Below are 22991 nucleotides of genomic sequence, written 5' to 3' on the forward strand. Positions count from 1 at the left end.
GTTTCCAGTGGGTGGCCGTTTGTTCAACTTCAACTATGATTTGGCAGACCAAATTTGAATAAGGCTGAGGTAAGTGTTTGATGCTGACTTGCACTAACAGGTTTTGAGTTTTGGGTCCCTTTGCTTTAGGCTGTTTCCTTAACTGCCAATGGCACCAATTTATTATCATTTTATTAAATTAAGCTTTAGGTATACCATACTAGCTCTTTTTCTTTCAATTCTCTTTTTCCTGAAATGACATAAAAAACCCATCAAAAAAATAGTTTTTTGATAGGTATGGTTCTTCCTTGGTGCATGATTGACATGCAAGAATGCTAAATTCCAATTTTGACATTATAATCAAGGCCAATTTGATTTGTATTTGAACTGAATATAAAGTTTTCATATATATGTTAATAATTTTAAATTCAAATATATTTAGCCGTTATCAGTCTTTTAAATTATACTACATATAATGCCAATTAATAGCTTCAATCCATCACCAACCAATATTTTTCCCCATTATTTTGGTTGCAAGGAAAAGAAGGAATATATGCTAATTCCCTTGCCCTTTTGCTTTGCTACATATTAATAATACTTTTGGTCGTTGATGAGATATTCACATTAATTTACATGTATATAATTTATACATGTAAATTAAGATAATAGATTTAAAATTTAAATCGATAAAAATTTGATGTATTTAAATATTTGAAAGAATATTAAAAGTTTTAAAATAAAATTGAGAGAGATTGAATGACAAAGAATATGGAAATGAAAAGCCATTTCTATTTGTTATTATAGGGGTGATTAGGGTTTTAGATTGGGAAGCAAAAGCAATGATGATTAAAAGAAAAAAAAAAAAAAAAAGATTAGGAAGCAACTGCTGACTAGGAACCTTCCGGCGTGCACCGCTAGAGGTTGGGCGGTTGGACTTTAGAAAAGACGAAGGCATGGTCGGCAAAAATGGGCTGCTTGTGGGGCCAACCAAGGGCGTCAGGTCCATTTAGGCAGAGTCATAGACGCTCCCCTGCAATACAAATGCCCTGAAGAATATTGAGAAAAAGGGGCCCACCTAACAATCCATGTTAATTTCCCCACCGCCCCATGCCCATTTGAATTGGCCTAATCAAACTCATTAAATTTTGATTTAATCATTTCTCACACTTGTATGAAATTTAGTCACCAAAAAGAAGTTCCAGTTATCTCGTCATACACTAAAGCCTTTTGAAAAAAGATAACACCATGTTTGATTTTGTAGAAATATTCTATTTGAAAATGGCAGTTTTATAAATTAATATTTGACTATATATATCCACTGTTTCTACATATAATGACTGTATATGTGTAATATCATTCAACATGTACAAATTAAGTACTGAATTTAGGTGTATTCAACCCAATGAAGATTTAGCTGAAACTTTTAGAATTAAGTTTTAGAAAAACTGTGAAAATTCAGTCAAACCTAACTATATATCATGTTAGAATAAGTATTATGCAAAATACTTCATTTTTCCTATCAACATTTTGCTTATTATTTGGTGAGCCTTTTTTAGACTCTTCTTAATGAAGAGGAAAATCAAAATCATTTTAGAAATGAACTCTGCAATTCAGAGCTTGCATGATTATTTATGGTTAACTTATTGGGAAATATATATGTATCATCATTAATTAAAGCAGTCGGCCTTTCCTGTCAGGTCTATCACATGTTTATAAAAGAAATTCACCCTTACGGGATACGCAACTGGGATTGACATTTGATAATTAAGAAAAAACTTGGCTAGCTTTACCCTTACCCATTCTTTTTTTTTTTTAATTTTCTTTTTCTTCTAGTAGTGTTTAGAAATTTTTTTTTTCTTGTGCATGTTAGTGAATGTTACCCACAAGAGTTAGACCCGCTAGAGGGGGAGAAGTTATATATATTTGTTAACCAAGATTTGATTTGTACGAAAAATATTGTAAGAATAAAATTTTGAATGTATTAATTTGATATCTTTCGGTACCTTTTAAAAATATATCCAAAATAGAATTAGACTCGAGTAAAATTTGTAATTATATGACAAAAATAATAGTAATGAATGTTTCTATCAATTTCAGTTTATACTCTCGAAAAATTCTTGAAGGATTTTTTATATATTCTTGTAATGATCTCAATTCCACTTTTATCGTAAAAGAAATGAAGATGGGCGCCTTCTACCACCTTAATCTTTCTCCCATGAGGAAGCTAGCCTTTTTGGTCATCTTATTAGGACCAAATAATAATAATAATAATAATAATAATAATAATAATAATAATAATAATGTTGGTTTTTTTTAAGACAAAACACTTGTGAGAATGAACAATGAGAATATGAAACTGAAAATGTTATCTCACTTCTTCATTTGACGCAACATCTTTAAATATAAAAGAATTTTAACCTAAAACTAAAATGACTGCTAGCCACAAGGTATGATCATCCTATTTACAAGCCATAAACAAAAACTACTAACACACACCTAACTTTCATAAACCACTAACACACATCTAACTTCTATAAACCACTAACACACATCTAATTATTCATCACACATTAACAGCCTATGTTTGCATAATGTAGCTAATGAGGCATTCTTGCAACATTCTTCCTTGCCTTAGTAGCTGTAAAGACCTAGTTTACTTATTAAAGCTCCAAATCTAGCTTTGGATAGGGCTTTGGTTAACACATTTGCAATTTGATCCTCAGTTCTGCAATAAAGCAAACTGACTTCACCTTTTTTTTGCATTTCTCTTAAGAAATATAATTTGATCTTAAATGTTTAGCCCTGCCATGAAAAATAGGATTATTTAATAATGAAATTACAGCTTGGTTGTCTATATGAATCTGTGTTGGCTCATTCTCTTCTATGTGTAAGTTTGCAAGTATCTTCTCGAGCCAAAGTACTTGATTCACAGTTGCAGTGGTTGCAACATACTCAGCCTCAGCTGTGCTCTGAGCTATCACTTCTTGCTTCTTTGAACACCATGAGAACATTCCTGATCCAAAGCCAAAACAAAAGCCTATTGTGCTTCTCATATCATCAACTGAACCAGCCCAATCACTATTAGAGTAACCATGGAGTTTAAAATCCTGACAGTAGAAATACTTGATACAATAATTTCTTGTGCCCTTAATATATCTGACAATCTTTTTAGCAGCTTGAAAGTGCACCTCACTAGCATAATGCATGAATCGTTAGAGCAGGTTGACTGTAAATATAATGTCTGGTCTGGTGGCAGTAAGATACATCAAACAACCAATCAAACTTTTGTACTGACTTTCATCAATTTTGTCTGATCTATCATCCTTGCTAAATTTTTCTTTTTGATTCATTGGGGTGTTTGTGCATTTGCAGTCCTTCATATGAAATTTCTTAAGTATTTCCCCTGCATGTTTCTTTTGGCATATGAAGACTCCATCTTGATTTTGCTTCACCTTTATACCCAAAAAATAAGACATCAGACCAAGGTCTGTCATCTCAAATATTTTGAGCATTTCGGTCTTAAACTCTTTTATTAGCTCCTCATCACTTCCTGTCATAAGCATGTCATCAATATAAATAGAAACTATGATTAGATTATCATCAGTTTCTTTTACATACAATGTAGCTTTACTTAGGCTTTTAACAAAATCAAGACCTAGTAGGTGTTCATCAATCCTGTTATACTAGGCCATGAGAGCTTGTTTAAGGTCATACAAGGCCTTCTTTAACAAGTAGACTTTTGTTTCTTATCCCTTGACTTGGAAACCTTTTAGCTGCTCTACAAAGATTTTTTCTTGTAAATAACCATTTAAAAATACAGATTTCACATCCAGTTGGTAAACCTTCGATCCTTTCTATACTGCTAAGGCAAGTAGCATTCTAATTGTATCAAGTCGTGTTATTGGAGTAAAGGTCTCAAAGAAATCTACTCCAAACACTTGAGCATACATTTTCACAACTAATCTGGCTTTATATTTGTTTACAGAACCATCTGTATTAAGTTTGGTTCTGTAAACCCATTTGAAACCTATAAGTTTTTTGTTTTAAGGTTTGTCCACCAGCTCCTAAGTGTTATTCTTTTCAATCATTCTAAGCTCCTCATTCATTGTTTTAATCCACTTGTCACCCTTCTTTGCCTTTTTAAACTTTGTAAGCTCAAAAACAACAACATTACACCTTTAATAAATATCAAGTAATGGCTTTGTACCTCTAATTGGTACTTCATCTATGTCATCCTCAGGATTTTGCTAAAACTTTGAGTGTTGCTCCTTTTTTGACTCTTTCTAGTTTCATTGTCTATCATCTATAAACTTAACATCTCTGCTCACAAGAATTTTTTCATTTTATGGTTGAAAAATTCTATAAGCTTTAGATAAGCTGCTATATCCAATAAAGACTCATGGTTCTGTCTTTTTGTTTAGTTTGTATCTTTTTACCTGTGACATATAAGAAAAACATAAGCAACCAAAGGTTTTAGATGCTGCAAGTCTGGCTTATAACCAAACCATGCTTCAAATGGAGTTTTCTTCTGCAAGACTTTGGTTAGTAGTCGATTTAGTAGAAAGATTATTGTATTTGCAACTTCTGCCCATAATTTCTTTGATAGCTCCTTTTCATATAGCATACACCTTGTCATCTCTATTATGGTTTTGTTTTTTCTTTCACTTATTCCATTTTGTTGTGAAGAATAGGGTGCCGTAAGTTGGTGCTCAATACCAGCTTCTTCACAAAATTTGTTAAACCTATCAGAAGTGTATTCCTTCCCATTATCTGACTTTATTACCTGCATTCTGTAACCATTTTGATTCCTCACCCATACTTTAAATTTCCAAAATACACCAACAACCTCAAATTTGAATTTAAGAAAATAAATCCGGCAGAATCTAGTATAATCATCAATAACGACAATATAATACTTACTGCCATTTAAAGATGATGTTTTTTGAGGTCCTCTTACATTTATATGAACCAGTTGAAGCTTGTGTTTTATTTTCCATGCAGTTTGAGGAAAAGGACTTCTAACTTGTTTGCCATTCTGACAAGCCTCACAATCTACCATCTTCTCTTCCAGCAATGTTATTCCTTTCACCAAATTATACTTTTGCATATAAAAAAGTTCAACATGATGGAAATGCCCAAGCCTCTTGTGCCATAATTCTACATTGCTTGTATTACATGGAAAGGCTATATGCTCTTTCTCCATTAAATTCAGAGCGAAGCTTTTTCCTTCATTTTTATCTTAAATGTATCTATGCCTCTTGCATATTTGCTCTTACACCATTTGTCTTCAAATAATATTTTGAAACCCTTTTCAAGTAGTTGTCCAACACTAAGCAGGTTTTGATCAATGTCAGGCACATATAAAACATCAATAATGCATTTCAAACCCGTTAAGCTTTCTATGACCACTGTTCCTTTGCCCTTGACTATGATGTATTCACCATTTCCAATATTGACTTTGGAAATGTTAGTTTTATTAAGTGCTTTAAAAAGTTCCTGATCATTTGTCATGTGGTTTGTACAACCATTATCAATAAGTCAAGAGTCACTAGAACTGCTGTTTGTTGCAAAGCATGTTGTAACAAACAACTGCCCCTCCTGATATTGTTCAGTAGCGACATTTGCTTCCTTTCCATGTTTATGTGACTCGCAAATCTTTTTCATATGCCCAATCTAATCACATTTTTAACATTGAATATCTGACCTCCACCAACACTTCTTTGCGGATGATTGGTCTTCTTACAGTGAGGACAAGGTGGATAAGTTTCATCCTTGCTTTTATTGTTGCCTATATTGTTACAGGCTTGTTGTTGTTCTGCTTCTTATTATTCTTTTTTTCTTTGCCTCCTCCTGACTTCTGTGCCTTTGCTTGAAAAGTACTTTTCATAGAATTCTCTCATCTCATCATCCTTCTTTGTTTTTATGCCTGCAATGTATTCACCAACTCTGCCAAAGAAATACTTGAGAGATCTTTTGACACCTTTCTAAAGAAGAGATTTTAGCTTCATATTTCTCAGGTAATGTAACTAGAATTTTTTGCACAATTCTTTCATAAAAAAAATCCTTATCAAATAGTCTCACCTTGTTCACATTACTGAGTAGCTTGTCAGAGTACTCTTTGATGGATTTTGACTCTTTCATTTTTTGCATCTTAAATTCTCGGATTAAATTTAGCACTTGTATATTCTTTGTCCTGCCATTGCCTTGGTATTCCTTCTTGAGATACTCCCAGATCTCTTTGGCTGATTATAGGTTCATGATTCTGGTGAATATTGTGCTTGAAACTACAGAATATAAGCAAGCTTTTGCTTTTGACATTTTGGTTCTTTTCTCCTTATGATTCTTGAGTTGAGCAACTGTTGGATTAGCAGGTAGTGCATGAACTTTATAATCATCCTCCACTGCTTCCCACAGATTCAAAGCATCCAAATGTACTGTCATTCTAATAGCCCAGGCTTGATAGTTGTCACCATCAAAGACTGATGGTTCAACAGAGAATGCCTTATCTGACTCCATTAGACTAAGGGTTTTGTGTGTTGCTGTGTTTATGCAGAGGATTTTTATTTGAAATAAATTTTCTTTTTTTTTTGGTTCACTCAACTCACAGATCTCTCAAGAAGCTTGGCTCTGATACCAATTTTGTTGGTTTTTTTTAGGACAAAACACTTGTGAGAATGAACAATGAGAATATGAAACTGAAAATGTTATCTCACTTCTTCATTTAATGCAACATCCTTAAAAACAAAAGGATTTTAACCTAAAACTAAAATGATTGCTAGTCACAAAGGCAAGATCTTCCTATTTACAAGCCATAAACAAAAACCACTAACACACTTCTAACTTCCATAAACCACTAACAAACATCTAACTTCCACAAACCACTAACACACATCTAACTTCCACAAACCACTAACACACATCTAATTATTCATCACACATTAGCAGCCTATGTCTGCATAATGCAGCTAATGAGGCATTCTTGCAACAAATAATACTCTGAGCCACAAGAATTTTTCATTATGGAGAAAGAGAGAGAATCCAGAAATTTCGAGCAACATCCCATGCAGGGTTTAAAGACAGGAATGGGAGCGAATCTGCCTGTGTGCTTCTTCTTCACGCATTGATTATTGATAATGGCATAAATATATGGGTACAAGAAGATTACAAGTTATCATGACTCTGACTCAGTAACAAGAACAAGACAGCTCACCCATTTTCTTTTGTCTGCTACACATTTCACATTTTCTGCTGCCTAATTCTCCTCCTGGAAAAATCCCATGCTTTCTTGTTCCATAAATAATTTATTCTCTCCTTTTCAAAATCAATTTTTAACAGCCAAAATTTTCAGATAACAATTGCATATCATAATTTTATATTGAATGAAAGATATAATGAATAATTGAAAATTTCTTGCTTGCATAGTTGCAATCTTATACATAGCTTAGTCTTACTTTGATTTACTTGATCTATCATTGATTGTAAATGTATGTCAGTGCTATAGCTTAATCTTTTAAGCAAGAAGCATATGAAGTTAATTATGACCCACAACTAGAAAATAATAGCTGGTTAGTTGTCTTAAATCCCACTATAATATATGGTAATAAGATGGCACCTAATTAGTGATCAATCATATGTGATGATCAAAAACCTAATTGACAAATTATATAATTAAGGTGATGATATAGAGATTAGAGTCATGAAAGCTCCTTTATTATAAAGTAAAAGAAGATATGGTATCCAAAAAAAAAAAATTATATAAAGTAAAAGGAGAATAAAGAGCTTTCAAAGGCACAAAATTCATAGTATTTTTTTATTTTTTATAAATTAATTACTTCAATCAAACTGCTAAAAAATGAGTATCTATTTTTTAGCTCTCTCTTTCTTTTTTCCTCTGAAACCAATTCAAATTTCCTAGCAATTATATTTACTCAGTTTGCTAAGGAACAAATAAGTTATGTCCAAAGGTTGATGTTCTAGAAAAAATTTATTGTGTCAATTTTCTTGCTTGTGTTGCATCTGACTTTTAAGAAACCCTTAATCCTTTCTGATGAGGACTTTACTGCAAATCACCCTGTATGAATACAAGTATTTGATTTCTTGCTTTGTGCTGAGGCTTCCTCTAGAAGAAAAGATTGAGTGTTACACCAACCTGGAATTTATAATCAGGTTGGTGAAAATATATCATATATAGTAAATTTTGTTTTACTCCTCTAATTTATGGCCAAAAACCATGATCATGGCAAGGGATTAGAGCCAAATATCCAAGTTGCTTTACCTGAAAGGAAAGAAAGGCTCTGAGTAGCTTTCACAAATGCACTACCATACATATTTCGGTACAGTTGTCTCCGGTTGAAGCAATTCTAAAGATTATTGGGATGAATCCACTTTTTGTTTCATACATAAGAAATTCAGGATGATCAAAGGCTTTTGTATGTGAACATTGATAAGTGAGAAGCATGGGATTCTTTTGAGAAATTTAATCAGCATTGTAGAATGTAAGGACCCTAGAAAAGATCACAGGTAGCTTTCTGGGATGCGAATATACCGGGGAAAGTAAAAAGAAATGGGAATGGTTGACTACTTTATTGAATTATAATAAGGCTAGTGGTTTGTTTCTATAAGAATTTCTGGAAAAGAAATCATTTATAGGACTTGGTTTTTCTACTGGTACAACGGCCAGGAATACATTCCAAGTTTTTCTTATCTTTTTCTTGTTAGCTGCTCTGATGGATTGGCTTGGAAAATTAAAAAACTTCAATTATGTCAAACGGCTTCTAACAAGTAACAACTACTAAAAATAAATTTTAAGTCTTTTTCTCTCATTTTTTTTAATGTATAAGTGATCAAATGTAACCTCAAGGAATGGTGGTCTGATTTTGATATTTCTACTCCTCAAAAGTATTCTAATTCCTTCTCAAGTTACCGACAGTGCAAAAGGAGCTTTAATTAAAACTTTAAATTGTCAACATGCTCCATTGCTTTATTTTAAGATATCCAAGGGAAAATGTAGCCAACAGTCCAAGACATGACCCCATAACCACATTCACAGGTTTGAGGCTATTAATTTAATTAATACACAAATAAAATACCCTCCAGGTTAAGAACTTGGAAAATCATCTATAAATGACTGATTGATAACAATTTACAGAGACAAGTATCTGAATAAGAAAGTCAATATAAACAAAGTTAAGCAAATAAGCACTAGGGGTAGGTTTTATAATGAGATTTGATATTCGGAAAACGAAATTTCAGCTGCTTTCTCATTTTTCTCAAATCTCCATGAATTCATCAAGAAACTACATCAAAAAAATTCCATAATTTATTTTTAAGAACTCCTAAACAGTTTGCTGATCACTTATTACCAAAATTTCAAATTGGGATAAGCTCAAGAACACGTCTGTTCTCATACAGGGTCATATGTGTGTTATACCAGAAATTCCAGAAAGAAAATGCAATGGCTAAAAATTTAAGCAATTCATACCATCCAAAACCTAAATATGGCCCTGTATATTTATGTTGCTTTTAATTAAGAAAATGAAACTTAATCTCCATTCATGACCATCCAAAACCTTCTATCAACTATATATCAAAGCCTCCTGAGTCTAATTCTAACAATAAAAAAAAAAAAAAAAGGAGGATCAACTGATGGAAACACAAACAACTGCAAATGCTATGGATTGTTAATACTGCAGTTCCATAAGATGTTTATGTTTCACATTAGTAAGGAAAATGAATGATAATTTCAATCATTCAAGGTGAGCACTCAATCAGACATATGGCTGGCTGTTAGGATTCTGTTAACTGTCGGACAAAAGATGGTCAATTATGTCCAAATAATTCAGCAAGAAGTGAACAAGGAAACAAATCAAAATGTATTTATTGCAGACCAGAAATGAAATGAAAGTGAGGAAGCTCAAAATTATTCATGAATCATTTGCAATTGATAAACAATTATAGAGCCTTCTCAAATTAATGGAAGCTAATCAGTGGTCAGTAAAGCATGAACAAATCCTTACGAAACATTTGCTGGCATTTGGAGGAGGAGCACAACTTTGTCAAGGAGAGAGCAATGTAGCAAGGTGTTTTCCAAGATTCTTCATAATCTTTTGTGATTTAAAAATGCAAAAGAAATCATTAAATCAACTGCTTTTGTTTCTTGCATCCCAAATCCCCAAAAATCTCAAATTCCTGCTTTTGTGATTTACTATTATTCATAGTTTAATACAGACAGAACCTAAAAGTAATTTGATAATTTTCTATGTTGTTTTTATATTATTCACAGTGTATCAATCAATCTACTCCATTTACTCAAAAGTTTTTGAAAGAGAAAGGTTAAAAAACTTGTCATGCTGAAGATATTAAGTCATTGAAGATCACTGTAAAGTACTAGTGGTTATTGGCTCAAGCATACTTTACTTACTGCTCCATAAAATTACAGCAAGTCCTAGAGAATGCCCTCTTCTTTGTTTCCCACCTTTTTCATTTTAGGTTAAGATGTTGAAAGTTGTAAAGCAAAGATCAAGATTTCAATTCCATGTAAGCATTGCATCAAACTGATGTAATAAGCAAAGTCAAGCTCAAAAGTTTGAAGTTTATCAACATTGTTATACTGCTAGGAACACAAAGCAAATTGTGCACAGGAAGTCTAAAAAGATAAAAACTTTTTCAACAAATTTATTACCCGCAAAGCAGATCTAATAAAGATTTCAATTTTTATATCACACCTTAATCGGACAATCCTTGTTCCCTCTTCCCAAATTGGGTCTGGCCTGCACACGGCCTAAGCTGCTAAAGAGCATCCACGTCCATGTGTCACGATCTTCACGATCTAAAGGGAATCCTGAATCTCACATCAAACATAATAGGAAGGTCACTGGGATATAAAAGGGTTCACACCATCTCCGCCTTGTGAGGCGTCTTTTGTAGGACAAAACCGTGAGGCCAGGGGGCCAGAGCGGACAATACCTCACAAGGGTGTGAACCGTGGCAGGAAGGCTGATCTGGGACGTCGGAAGGGTGAATGCCCGGGTTCCGGAGCCGCGCGGGTTCGGAGCTTAAGTCTCGACCCGTGACAAGTGGTATCACAGCCAGCCCTAAACCGTTCGATCCACGCCAAACACCTCGAGGGAGGTAGGCAGGGTGGCCAGCCTCCGTGACGAGGGCGTCACGAGGTTGGGTGCGGGAGAATATCACGGACCTAAGGGGGAATCCTGAATCTCACATCGAACATAATAGGAAGGTCACTGGGGTATAAAAGGGTTCACACCATCTCCGCCTTGTGAGGCACCTTTTGTAAGACAAAACCGTGAGACAGGGAGCCAAAGCGGATAATACCTCACAAGGGTGTGAACCGTGGCAGGAAGGCTGATCTGGGACGTCGGAAGGGTGAATGCCCGGATCCCGGAGCCGCGCGGGTTCGGAGTTTAAGTCTCGACCCGTGACACATGTACATAAATCTTATTTTTGTGCAAGGGATGTCAGCCTTTAATCCTCTGTTAATCAACCGTTAAGTATTAATTGTTGCCGTGAGTAAGCAGTCATGACATATTCCTATTGTAATTAGCAGAAAGATATAAATTTTTGAATCATGGAGAAAAAAATCTATATATTCATTAAATATTGTACCACTTGGAAAGATGAAATCGTAGAATATATTTTTGAAGGGATATAATGAACATGTACAGTGTAAGTTCTACCTTGCATATACATTAATTTTCATGCCCTTTCTATACAGCTATGAACAATACAGCAATAATGGGAGAAAGAAGGAAAATCGTATATGGAAGGGCTTGATTCAATGCACCTTCCATTACTTCAGCCCCTTCTAGAGAGTAGTTGGCTTTATCTTCAATAAATGCTTCAAAATAATTCTGGCAGCCTGTGTTCTTTAGTGAAAGGTTTGAGACTGTGACCTTCATCATTCCCATGGCCTATCATTACATGAAAACTGTTATTTGTAAAGATGATTAAATATGAGGCAGACAAGAATATGAGATAATGACTCTAAGATTACATATCAAAGTCACAATGGTTAGAGATGATGATCTGCAATACCAAACTTTTTTTTTTTCAGATCTCAATTATTTAGATGATATCTATATACTCTAATATCAACTTGTGATGGAAAACGGCCTCAGGTTTTTGTTTTATTAGGATTATATTAATCAGGATTATAATACTTTTGGGCAGAAGACCAACTAAACCAACTATTTATGGGATGCTTGCAAACATTATCAGTTTATTCTTCATATTTCGATAAGTAAAAAACAACATGAAGTGCTGTTGCTAAATGTACATTTACCGTTGGAATTCGGAGCAACTAATAAGTTCATTATCAATTACCTTGAAACAGAACATAAACTGTCTTGCTTTCTTGCTTACTTTGGCATTTGGATGAGACTGGAGCTTCTCATACATAACTCGGGCCTCATTTGGTCTGTTAACAATTGCAACTGTTTATAATCCATCTTCCAAGCAATAAGAAGCACTGTACTAACCTTTGGCATATACAGTTAAGAGCAGAAGAATGAAAATTGTTATAAAAGATACCAACAGTATTTCAGATTACATTTTAGATCCATATATTTGCCTGATTTGCTGGCAAAGCACAACCAGAAGGTTAGTAACAAACTCTATATATATAGGATTAAAGTTTGCCACTATATTCAATAGGTGAGACTTTATCTTTCCATGTAGCTGAATACATTTTTGAACTTTTAAAGCCCTTGTTATATTTCTAACATGTTTCCAGGCAAATTTGATCTCAAGGAAATGAAACCAGAAAAAAATTTTATATCATATGAACTAGTCCAAACTTTCGAGCATGAGGCATGTTGTGCAGGTTATTGAGCATGCTAAAGAAGAATAAGAAAGATTCTCAGACGTTCATATAATCAAAAGGTGCCTGAACAGCCTATGAAAACTAGATCAGATCTTTATAATATAGCCTTTATGGTGAGATTGTTCTAGTCATTCAACACCAAAACAGAATAGAAAGTAGGACATGGATATTCTGAATTTCATTGAATAATAGTAGTTACTATCCGATGAACTGCAACATGGAAGAACTTATTTCATCCCCAGTCTATATATGCATACTTTTAAGCTATTTCCATATTATAGATTATGAGCTTCAAGAACAGAGAATAAGAATTTAAACTTTAAGTATGTATCTCATCAGGGTTCCAACAGATTAAATATTTGATAATTTACCTTCTAAGTGAATCTTGACATATAGACCACTGCAAAGCAGCTAATCCATGAAGTTCACTCCACATAATCAGAACTTAAATGTATCAAAAGAAAAAAACTACATGGAAAAGAACACCATATTAAGGTTAATTTCTTTGCTCTAATTAATTAAGATTCTTTCGGTATAAGCTTTGATATTCAACAATGGAAAAGCTTCAGCACTCTAGAACTTGGCTGTATATCTAAAAGAGAAATTACTAATATTGTGAACATCTAATTTGTTGGAAGCAACAATGTCAGGATGAGTGAAACATCTGCAAGCAGATTTAATGACCATGGTCTAAAGCAAAGTATGTCAATGACATCAGATACAAACATTTTCCTTTTTTTTGTTATTTTACTGGAAACAAACATTGCACAGCCTGGGACACCTATTTCAGGCATGATAAAGATATACAGTATTAACTGTTTTGAGGTCCTACTTCCCCCCTTTTCCGGGGATTGGAGTAGTGAATCTTTGTCAAGTTCCTTTCTCAATTTGAAGCAACAAGAAACGTTTTATTACATCTTCACTAAAGAGGCCATAAAATATTCAGAAGCCATTTCTTCAAGTCCAAAATTGCAGCATTGAGTAATAGAAAATAAAATCATTTCTCCAAAACAGTACTAGAAATCATCAACTTATTGGAGAAATTTATAGTTTACCGTTTAAGAAGGGGACGGTACTCGATAAGTTATAATTTGCTTCTCGGAAACAAAGCTGCACTGGAGTAAAGACAAATTTGACATATGCAATTAGGAACATGTCTAGCAGAGGTATAAAGTGTTACTTATCAGAAAATAATCAGGCTAGGTGTAAAACATGATCCATCATTTATATAATAAAATACAAAATAATCATATGGTTGATCCTATTTTTATATATCGAAGATAAAAAAATAAAATATTTACTCATTTAAAAATATGCAAATATACATAAGTTCGAAAACAAGCAAAATGTGTGAGATTCTACTTATCTTTTTTCGATTTCACCACTTAATTTTTCCCTCAAAATAATTAATGACCTATTCAAGATCATTTCAACATATTAAAAATTAATCAACTCTTTTTTAAACCATATATACTAAAACAACTGAGTTATACAAAAGTTAACTCAATTAACTAATATTGACAGCCCAATCTCCTTTCATTAAAACAACTATATCTCAATATATCCAAATCAGAATTAAGATCTTTTTAATACATTAGAAACTTAAGCTTTCTAACCATATATGGCCTATCTTGTGATTCTTTGTATATTAATTATAATAATTTTTGCAATCCACGTTATATGCTGCTGTAAGATAACATGTATACCTTATAATAAAAATTATACATATATTCATAGGAAACTCTAAATTCAATTCTACTTATTTCGTTGGAAAGTAGACTCAATAAGCTTTCCAAACATATATGGCTTAATTTGTATTTCTTTGTACAAAAATTAAGAGGAATTTCGTAATTCCTCTCTGCTACTGTTACTAGGCAGCCTATACATCTTTAAGTAAAAATTAAACTACTCTTCATAGAAAACTTGGAATTGACTTCTATTTATTTCATTGGAAAGTAAATTCAGCAAGCTTTCCAATGGTATATAGTAATCATAGCAATACTTATCTTTTAATACAAAATATTATCTTAATCCACCACTACAAATACCAGGATTCATATGAAACACAAATTTTCCTTTCTCAGCTTATCAATTTTCTGTTTTCTATTTTTACAACAATAAAATCACATTATTAAACTTTCTCAATACTTTATTAAACCATGATTAAAGTCTAAATGATTTGCCTAAACTAATTTTGAAGAGGGATGATGGATTTCTTAAAATTTTAGGGTTTCTCGATTACAAGTTAAACCTAGAAACTTAATAATCAACATTATTTCTCCAAAATTGAAGGAAATTATTTACTCACTTTTGAAAAACAACTCATTATAGATTTTGTTCTTACGCTTCATTTACATTTTCCCAAACTTATAAAAAGGTTTGTCCTCGAAACTTGAGTTCCCTTTATTTCTAAATAATTGAAAATATCGTTTATTCATATCATTTTCCATTTCTTAAGTTGTTTCTCTTGGTGTATAATTGCTCCATTGAACTTTTACAAAAGGGATAGTTCTATGCTTCAAGACCTACTTGTTTCTATCGATTATTCGAATAGAATATTCCAAGTATGTTAAATCCTCTTGAATTTCTAAAGGTTCATATTCTACCATATGACTCAGGTCAGAGACATATTTTCTCAACATGGACACATGAAACACATTGTGCACACCAAATAACTAAGGTGGCAAGGTTATCCTATATGCAACTTCTCTCACCTTATTAAAAATTTCAAACAGTCATATATAATAAAGGCGTAACTTTCCTCGCTTTCAAATCGCATAACATCTTTTGTGGGTGACACTTTTAAAAAAGACATAGTTCCCTTTGTAGAAACTCTAACTCTTTCAATGATTTTGTGCTGTTTTAAGTCTCTCCCTAACCACTTTGATCTTTTGCATAGTCAGTTGCACCATTTTCAGCCTTAGAAGTTTTCTTTCTCCAACATTACTCCAACATAAAAGTGATCTACATTTCTTACCGTATAAGACTTTAAAAAAAGCCATCCTAATACTAGATGGGTAACTGTTATTATAAGCAAACTCTACTAAAGGTAAACAATCGTCCCAACTACTTTTTAGATCAATTACACATTTTCAAAGCATATATTCTAAAATATGATTCGTTCTCCCTATTTGCCCATCCGTCTAAAGGTGAAAGGCAATACTTAATTTCAAATTTGTCTTTATAGCTCGTTGTAAGCTTGCTCAAAATTTAGAAACAAATCTAAAATCTTTATATGACACAATATTTACTGAAACTCTATGCAATTAGACAATTTCATATCGTGCTAGTTTATCAAGTGGAGTAGTCGACTTGATAAGTAGAAAACTGATTTAGTGAGTCTATCAACAACTACCCACACTGCATTATTCCCTTTCAATGATCTAGGTAATCCCATCATGAAATCCATAGAGATGTGCTCTCTCTTCCATTTCAGTATCTCCAAAGGTTGCAACAACCCTGATGGTCTTTTGTGTTCGGTCTTAATTTGTTGACACACTAGATATTGGGATTTCATGTTATTCCACCAAAAACTTTCTTTCAAATCCTTATACGTTTTAGTGCTTCTAGGATGTATAATAAATCAAGACCTATGTGTTTCTTCCAAGATCTCTTGTTTCAGCTCAAAATCATTTGGTACACACATGTTCCCAAAGCGTAATTGCCATCCTTATAAAGCTTAAACTCTACCTGCAAATCATTCCTTAATGAAATAAAATTTATCAACCATTTGATCTATAAATTCAAGAAATAAAAGTTTTTTCTTACTTGTTCTTATCCTGATAAGTTTGAGATTTAGATTTGCTTCCACACAAAACCTTAAAATGATTATTGAATATTTGTCTTATGACTATTGTAATAAAAAGTTTTTCTTCAAGTCATGACTTAAGCATTCTTTAGAAGAATATCTACCATCGATAAAACTTGCAAAACCAAAAGGAACACAAAATATTCTTACCCAAAATATTAATACCCAAAATCCATTAATATTTATTTATTAAAGATTTATCATTTTTTTAACTAATAATAGCCCGATAATTTATAATTTAAACCAAATTAAGCTTCCACTGCATATTTTGATATTTCCGTCTAACAAAACTCTAAAATAACAAATTAACTTCATAATATTGTTTCATGACAAGAAAAATGTATGTCCATAAAATTTCATGTAATTTGCTTTACGCCGGGTATTCATCAACATATACAACTTTAAAGTTGAATAATAATATTTACATATCCTTTAGTCACCAAAAAGATATCACATAATACTTTAATTTTTTTTCTTCTCTACTGACAATATGAAATTTTCTATCAATTAACATTTTTTAAACATATAAAATTGATGCAATAGATCATATCCATAAATTTATATTATGTAAATTCAAACATAAATCTTTGGTTACCCAAGTTGTCTTTAATTTCAAATATTGTTTTTTCTAATTTAATAGATTAATTATCATATAACAAATGATTTTTCACAAACTTTACCAATATCATAATGTCTCAAAAGAGAATTTTTTTTTACCAAATATATTGCTATCAACTCTGAGTCCAAGTTAAAACCTATGTATCATAACACATAAATGAAATTCCTTTATAGAATTTAAATAATAAAACCTTCAAATATTTGAATTCATGCTAAAAGTATAGTTATGAACAATAACTAAATGCATCATGTTATTTCAAAAATTTTCTCAAATTTCTGTAAAAACGAGTACATGCTCAGCATCACCAAGTGCACAAAATCATCACTAATTATTAAGACCTAATCATAAAATTAATAATCTTTTGCATTTATAAGATTTCAAATAATCATTAACCAAAACATATTTACTTTTCTGTAAATTGATTACTCCTTCAAAACCAACTTCCATACTAAATCATCTAGATAACCATAACTTTAATTTTATCCACAAATTTAATTCCTTGCTAAGTACACAATCTTGTACCACAATAGGTAATGTTTTTCATAAATATAAAATTCGAAGGAATTCAATATTATACTTCAATTATAAACTATAGCCACAAATAATCACTTTGACAATTGAGAAAATTCTTTACTATCCAAATAAAAATTTCAAATTAACTATACAAACGTCCAACTCATGTGATCAAACCTTAAATACTTTTTCAATAAAAATGTAGAATGAATCAAGTGAATATCATTCTTTATATATATGTAAAACTATTTACCACAATTATAATATTTCAGACTAAATTCATTAAAATAAATTCTCAAACATTATAATCCACAAATAATTATTTCAAAATTTCAACATATTATTTCATTCCAACTCCAATATTCTATATTTTTAATTCTAACAATACACAACTTTAGTCCAATCTTAATCCATGATTAAAGAATTCACTTAACACTCAACAAATAGCTTTAAAATCTCGTTAAATCAAATGGCTTTTTCTTTAACCCATAGGATCTCCAATGATCAAATCGTTCTCTTAAATAATCTTTTAGCTCATAAGATATGTCTCTATCATAAGTCATATTGAAAATCTCTTCAGCTTATTAAATCACACTTTATCAAAGTAATTAGACTTTCTCTTAACTATAAAATCTCAAAAGCAATATATAATTATCAACTAAAATAATTATTCCATGAATTCATTGAATCATTGATTCTTCAATATTCATTAAAACTTTAACTACTCCAAAACTTTATCGAATCATTCACTCATACTTATGAATATAGTCTATGGATCAAACTTAAGCCCTTAGAAAATCATCACATAAACTATAGATCATCATCTAAGTCTTTAAAAGTCTCTACATAATATATAGATCATAATTCATGTTCTTAGAAAGTCTCTTTTACTTTAAGGATTATAACCTTCATTCTTAGAAAATCACCATTAATCTAATTATTATAATTTAACCTTCTAGGAAATCTCCAAAAATCATAATCATAGTTCTTAAAAAATTTCCAAAATTATAATATAAACTTTTAAATATCCCACATAGTTTAAAGATCATAACGGAACTCTTAGAAAATCTCTAAGAAAAATAACCTAGGCTTTTTAAAAATCTTATCATAATCTAAAAATCATAATTTAACTCTTAAAAATTCTCTAAATATTACAACTTAAGCACTGATATCACTTTATGTCACGTCCCGAGATAGAAACATAACACAGCTATATTACTTTGTAGTAAATCCCCAGAGTAATATGAAACTTTTTTTTTTTTATTCTAAAATTCTTCAATAAAATAATCTGTTCAAGAAAATCTATAACTTTAATTTAACAAATAAGAGATCTTCATATTCCCAAATGTAAACTAATAAAAATACTAAACTATTTCATAAGAGTTTACTAGCTAACAATACTTCCAATGTTCGAATAATTTTTCCCATCTGATCATCTAGCTTCTCACATAACTAAGTAAATATATCACTTACTCATCTGTAAAGTAAAAGTAAAAAGAGAATGAGCAAACCACAGCTCAGCAAATATATACTCACACACCTTACCGGATCAAGCATCATTTTCATATATATCATTCAAAACATTCGTTAAATCATAATGTCAAAATATTTTAAAGATCATCGTTTTGTTAAACATTCGTAAATTCATAAATTAATGTCAAACCATGTCAATTCATAAATCATTACAAAATATGCTACCATTCAATTATCATAATCAAACTAAATCATGGATCAATTTTTAAATAATCACAAATTAATAGTTCATCGTTAACTACGGTCACTGCTATAATCAGTGACATTGACTGTATCGATAATTTTATCACCATGATCATTGTTAACTATTATAACTCGTTAGCGAAGACCTAATGTTAACTATTATAGCCCGTTAGTTAGAGCCATATGATCATATACATGCTAAATACTATAACCCGTTACCTAAGGTCATAGAATTAATTCTGATATCGATGATCCCACTTCCTAGATATGTAAAAATATAGCTATTATAAAATTATTATTTATGCATAAATACTTTTCTCATTTCATTCATAAGCATGATCCATCATTTACATAGTAAAACACAAAATAATCATATTTTTTTATCATATTTTCATATATCAAAAATAAAAAAATAAAGCATTTACTCATTTAAAAATATACAAATATACATAAGTTCGAAAACAAGTAAAGTATGTCAGATTTTACCCTTTTTTTTTTATTTAATCACTTAGTTTTGCTCCTAAAATAATTAATGGTCTATTCAAGATCATTTCAACATATCATAACTTAATCAACTCTTTTTGAGACCGTATATACTAAAATGGTTGAGTTATACAAAAGTTAACTCAACTAACTAATAATAGCAGCCTTACTTTTTTTCATTAAAATAACCATATCTCAATATATCCAAATCGAAATTAAGATCTTTTTAATGCGTTAGAAACTTGACTCGATAAATTTTCTAACCATATATTGCCCACTCATGATTCCTTGCAGATTAATTATAATAATTTTTACAATTCTCGTCATATAATGCTATTAGATAACATGTACACCTTCTAATAAAAATTACACATTTATTCATAGAAACTCCAAATTTAATTTTGCTTGTTTCTTTGAAAGTATATTCAATAAGTTTTCTAAACATATATGACTTAATCTATAATTTCTTGTATAAAAATTAAAAGAAATTTCGTAATTCCTCCCTACTACTATCAGAAAGCCTACACATCTTTAAGTAATAATTAAACCATTCTTCATAAGAAACTCAAAATTGACTTCCATTTATTTCATTGGAAAGTAAATTCAGCAAGCTTTCCAATGGTATATAATAATTATAGCAATATTTTATCTTTTAATACATAATATTATCTTAATCTACTACTGCAAATGCCAAAGTTCATATGAAACACAAATTTTTCTATCTAACCCTATTAAATTTTTGTTTCCTATGTTTATAGCAATAAAATACATTATTAAACTTTCTCAACACTTTATTAGATCCTGATTAAAATCTAAATGATTTGTCCAAACCAATCTTGAAGAAGCAGAATGAATGTTCTAAAATTTTAGGGTTTCTCGATTACAAGCTAAATCTTAAGACTTAACTATCAATATTGTTTTTCCAAAATTTAAAGAAATTATTTACTCACTTTTGAAAAGATAACTCTTATTGTAGATTTTATTCTTACCTTTCACTTGAAATCTTTTGACTTGTCTTTGTATAAGAAAGAAAGGAGAATAAGTTTTTTTTTTTATTTATCAATTGTCGATCAAATAAATAATATATGCTAACTTTATTAAAAGTTAAGTTATTTATCAATAAGTCTTATATATTTTTTTTTATTAAAGAGTCTCTTCACTTATAAAAATACTTAAAATAATTTTTTTTTATTTTACGTTATTACAGTATTACAATCCTTATTCTCTTCCAAAATCTACGTTATCTCAATCCTAATAGGAGAGAATAATCTATAAAGAATTTATGTTATCACAACATTCTACTCGGCATTTCTTCTGCTTTCTTGGCAACCAGAGAACAATTCTCAAGCAAACGAAGGAATATAAAAAATCTTTAATAATCATAAAAGACAAGAATTCCAAAACAGTACCTAAACCAATTTTGCTCTCACTGCTATTCTGCACACCGCTAAGGACCACTGTATTCTCCTTGTACTCTCTTGCTTTTTCCATTGCAACCTTACCTGCAGCTGGAATTTCTATACTTCCATTAGTTTTTTTCCCATCTCCACCTCTTTCTAGGTTATGTTCAGTTTTTGAATCTGGATTCACTTTCGTTTGTTTATAAGCTTTAGCTCTCCCAAAAGCAAGCTTGGCGAGGTCTACAGGACCCTGCGCCTTGGCATATTCAGGAGCAATTTCTTTCGAGTATGGGGAGATTGGCTGTGAAGCTTCATCATTAGATTGGTTTTGAGAGAAAGAATGTTTGAAAGAGTTCCTCTGATGGTTAGTGGGGGAGAAGACATAAGTGGTGTTGAGAGAAGAAAGCCATGAATGTTAAAGAGCGCCCAAGGTTTCTAGGCGTGCAGAATCAGTTAGTTTACTTTATGGTCATTGAGGAGTGAGTAAGTGTTGGTTTTTCAGGCTCTTTGGCTTCGGTTAGATAAGGGCAGTTAGTGTCAACGGTGTTAGAAGATGTATTTAGGACTGCTAATATGGATTCATTGAATGTTTCATGTTGTTCCTGTTTTTCTGGTGTTGGTTATGTTTTTTGTTATTCATGCTGGTGGTCATGGCTTAATCTTAGGATTATGATTTTAGTGGGTAGTTATTAATTAGGCTTTAAATTGTAATGTTTCTGATGTTAAGAAATGCAACAGTGAGTAAAGTTTTCTTTGCTTAAAAAATAACAACATTTGATATCAGAGCTTTTTTCTTAAGGGATCTGTGTGTGAAATTGACGCGTCATAAAAGCTGAAGCCAGTTTCTCCGTAATTGCTCTGATGGTGTTCGACGGAGACAACTACCAGATTTGAACAGTACATATGGAGACATACTTGGAAGCTTTAGATCTTTGAAAAGCAGTGGAAGAAGACTATGAAATTTTTGCACTTCCAAACAATCCCACCATGGCACAAATTAAAGCACAAAAAGAAAAGAAGACAAAGAAATCAAAGGCAAAGGCCTACTTGTTTGCTGCAGTCTCATCCATCATCTTCACTCGTATCATGTCTCTGAAGTCAGCAAAAGAGATATGAGATTATCTTAAGAATGAATATGAAAGAGATGAAAGAATTAAAGGGATGCAAGTCCTTAACTTGATTAGAGAATTTAAACTTCAAAGAATGAAGGACTTCGAGACAATTAAAGTTACTCGAATAAGCTTCTAAGTATCGTAAACAAAGTAAGGCTTCTTGGATCTAAATTTACTGACTCAAGAATTGTAAAAAAAATTCTTGTTACAGTACCTGAAAGATATGAAGCAACCATCACTACCTTGGATAATACAAAGGATCTGTCAAAATTTTCCTTAACAGAATTGCTTAACGCTTTGCAAGCACAAAAACAAAGAAGACTGATAAGGGAAGATACAATAATTGAAGGAGCTTTGGCAGTCAAGCATCAAAATGTGGCCAAAAGCAAAAGAAAGAAGAAAAAGAATTTTGAAAGAAATGGGGCAAGTACTACATCAGCCAATGCAAAAGGAAAGAATGAAAATCAGAAGAAATCTTATTCACCTTGCCAACATTGTGGAAAAAAGGGTCATCCTCCAT

At 31.5% G+C, this 22991-nt stretch overlaps 1 protein-coding gene and 1 pseudogene across 1 annotated transcript; both read right to left on the reverse strand.

Moving 5' to 3' along the window:
• Nucleotides 1-5187: 5187 nt before the first annotated feature.
• Nucleotides 5188-6495, reverse strand: LOC149513283 (uncharacterized; annotated as a pseudogene).
• A 5040-nt stretch (nt 6496-11535) lies between these two features.
• On the reverse strand, nt 11536-13256 carry LOC149513284 (uncharacterized). The gene is made up of 3 exons (XM_089749018.1): nt 13192-13256; nt 12322-12415; nt 11536-11909 (listed from the first exon to the last, which is right to left on the reverse strand). Exons 1-3 carry the CDS (start codon nt 13254-13256, stop codon nt 11706-11708), a joined length of 363 nt encoding a protein of 120 aa, XP_089605144.1. The 3' UTR covers nt 11536-11705.
• Between the last annotated feature and the right edge of the window lie 9735 nt (nt 13257-22991).

Source organism: Durio zibethinus, chromosome 19, assembly GCF_047325235.1.
Source record: "Durio zibethinus cultivar Kanyao isolate XHJ-2024 chromosome 19, ASM4732523v1, whole genome shotgun sequence".
Taxonomy (NCBI): domain Eukaryota; kingdom Viridiplantae; phylum Streptophyta; class Magnoliopsida; order Malvales; family Malvaceae; genus Durio; species Durio zibethinus.

What these genes read in the sequence shown, in the direction of transcription:
- LOC149513284 (XM_089749018.1), bottom strand. Translation starts at nt 13,256, where the DNA reads ATGTGGAGTGAACTTCATGGATTAGCTGCTTTGCAGTGGTCTATATGT. An exon ending in TGTCAAGATTCACTTAGAAG is followed by an intron (nt 12,416 to 13,191) that starts GTAAATTATCAA and finishes AATTGTTAACAG; the next exon opens with ACCAAATGAGGCCCGAGTTA. An exon ending in AGTTTATGTTCTGTTTCAAG is followed by an intron (nt 11,910 to 12,321) that starts GTAATTGATAAT and finishes ATGTAATGATAG; the next exon opens with GCCATGGGAATGATGAAGGT.